Raw genomic sequence first — 1,571 nt, forward strand, 5'->3', positions numbered from 1 at the left:
GCAGTGATACAGAGGAAGAGGCGGGAGGACAGTGAAACAAGAGGAGGAGGCAAGGGGGGAGCAAGTTGCAGAAGGAGGCAAGAGACGAGAGGAGGGAGGCAGGAGAGGAGGGCAGTGGCAGAGAGGGAGGGCAGGGAGAGCAGTGACAGAGGAGGATGGCGGGAGGATGCAGTGACACAGGAGGGAGCGGGAGGTGGCAGTGAAAGGACGAGGAGGAGGCAGGAGAGGCAGTGGCAGAGGAAGGGAGCGGAGGAGGCAATCGACAGAGGAATAAAAGGGAGGCGGGAGGAGAGTCAGTGACAGAAGGAGGGAAGGCGGGTAGGTAAAGGCAGTGACAGAAGAGAGGGAAGGGCAGGAGAGGAGGCATGCAGAGAGGGAGGCGATGGGAAGGCAGGCATATGACAGGGAGGGACGGTTGGGAAGGAGGCAGAGTGACAGAAGGAGGGAGAGCGGGAGGAGGCAAAATCAAATAGACAGAGGAGGGAGGAGCAGGGAGAAGGGGCAGTGTACAGAAGGAAGGAAAGAGGAAGGCAGGGAGAGAGAGAACAAAGTGAAAACAGAAGGAAGGGGAGTGGGGAAAAAGGAGGCAGTGAGACAGAGGAGGGAAGGCGGGAGGAGGCAGTGAACAGAGGAGGGGAGGCGGGAGGAGGGCAGTGACAGAGGAGGAGGAGGCGGAGAGTTAAGGCAATGACAGAGGAGGGAGGACAAAGTGACGGGAGGAGGACGGGGCAGGGCAGTGACGGGAGAGGTGGAGGAAGGACCGTAGACAGACGGAGGAGAATGCGAGGAGAGGCAGTGACAGAGGAAGGGAAGGCGGGAAAGGAGGCAGGTGACAGAGGAAGGGAGTGGGAGGAGGCAGTGAAAGAAGGAGGACAGGGACCGGGAAGAGGCAGTGACAGAGGAGGGAGGCCGGAGGGAGGCAGTGACAAAAAAGAGGGAAGAGGAGGCGGGAAGAGGAGGCAGTGAGCAAGGTAGAAGGCGGGAGAGGGCAGTGACAGAAGGAAGGGAGAGTGGGAGGAGGTCATTGACAGAGGAGAGAAAAAGAGAGGCACAAGGGAAGGAGGCAGGGACAGAAAAGAGGGATGGCGGGAGGAGCAAAGTGACAGAAGAGGGAGGCAGGAGAGGCAGTGGCAGAAAGGAGGGAGGTGGGAGAGGAATTGACAGAGGGGAGAGGAGGACGGTGAGGAGGCCAGTGACAGAAAAGGAGAAAAGGAAGAGCAGAAAAGAGGCAGTGACAGAAAAAAAAAAGGAAGGGAGGTGGAGCAGGCAGATGAACAGAGAGAGAAGAGAGGTGGGCAGGAGGAGTGACAGAGGAGGTAGCGGGAGAAAGGAGGCAGTGGACAAAAGGAGGGAGGGACGAAAGAAGAAAAGGAAGGGAGCGGGAAGGAGAGGCAAGTAGACAGAGGAGGGAGAGGAACAGGAAGAAGATAACAAAGGAGAGGAGGCGGAGGAAGAGCAAGAGGGAGAGGAGGATGGAGAGTATGGCAAGTTGACAGGAGACGGGAGGAAACAAGGAGCAAACAGAAGAGGGAAGGCGAGGAAGAGAGCAGTGACAGAAAAACGGAAGAGGG

General features: G+C 58.0%; 1 protein-coding gene across 1 annotated transcript in view; it reads left to right on the forward strand.

Moving 5' to 3' along the window:
• LOC106810073 (cAMP-dependent protein kinase regulatory subunit-like) overlaps nucleotides 1-1,571 on the forward strand; it is an 84,362-nt gene that overhangs the window by 78,112 nt on the left and 4,679 nt on the right. The window contains 1 exon segment of the mRNA XM_014813338.1: nucleotides 791-823. Coding sequence (XP_014668824.1) covers nucleotides 791-823 — 33 coding nt within the window.

Source organism: Priapulus caudatus, unplaced genomic scaffold, assembly GCF_000485595.1.
Source record: "Priapulus caudatus unplaced genomic scaffold, Priapulus_caudatus-5.0.1 Scaffold408, whole genome shotgun sequence".
Classification (NCBI taxonomy): Eukaryota; Metazoa; Priapulida; class Priapulimorpha; order Priapulimorphida; family Priapulidae; genus Priapulus; species Priapulus caudatus.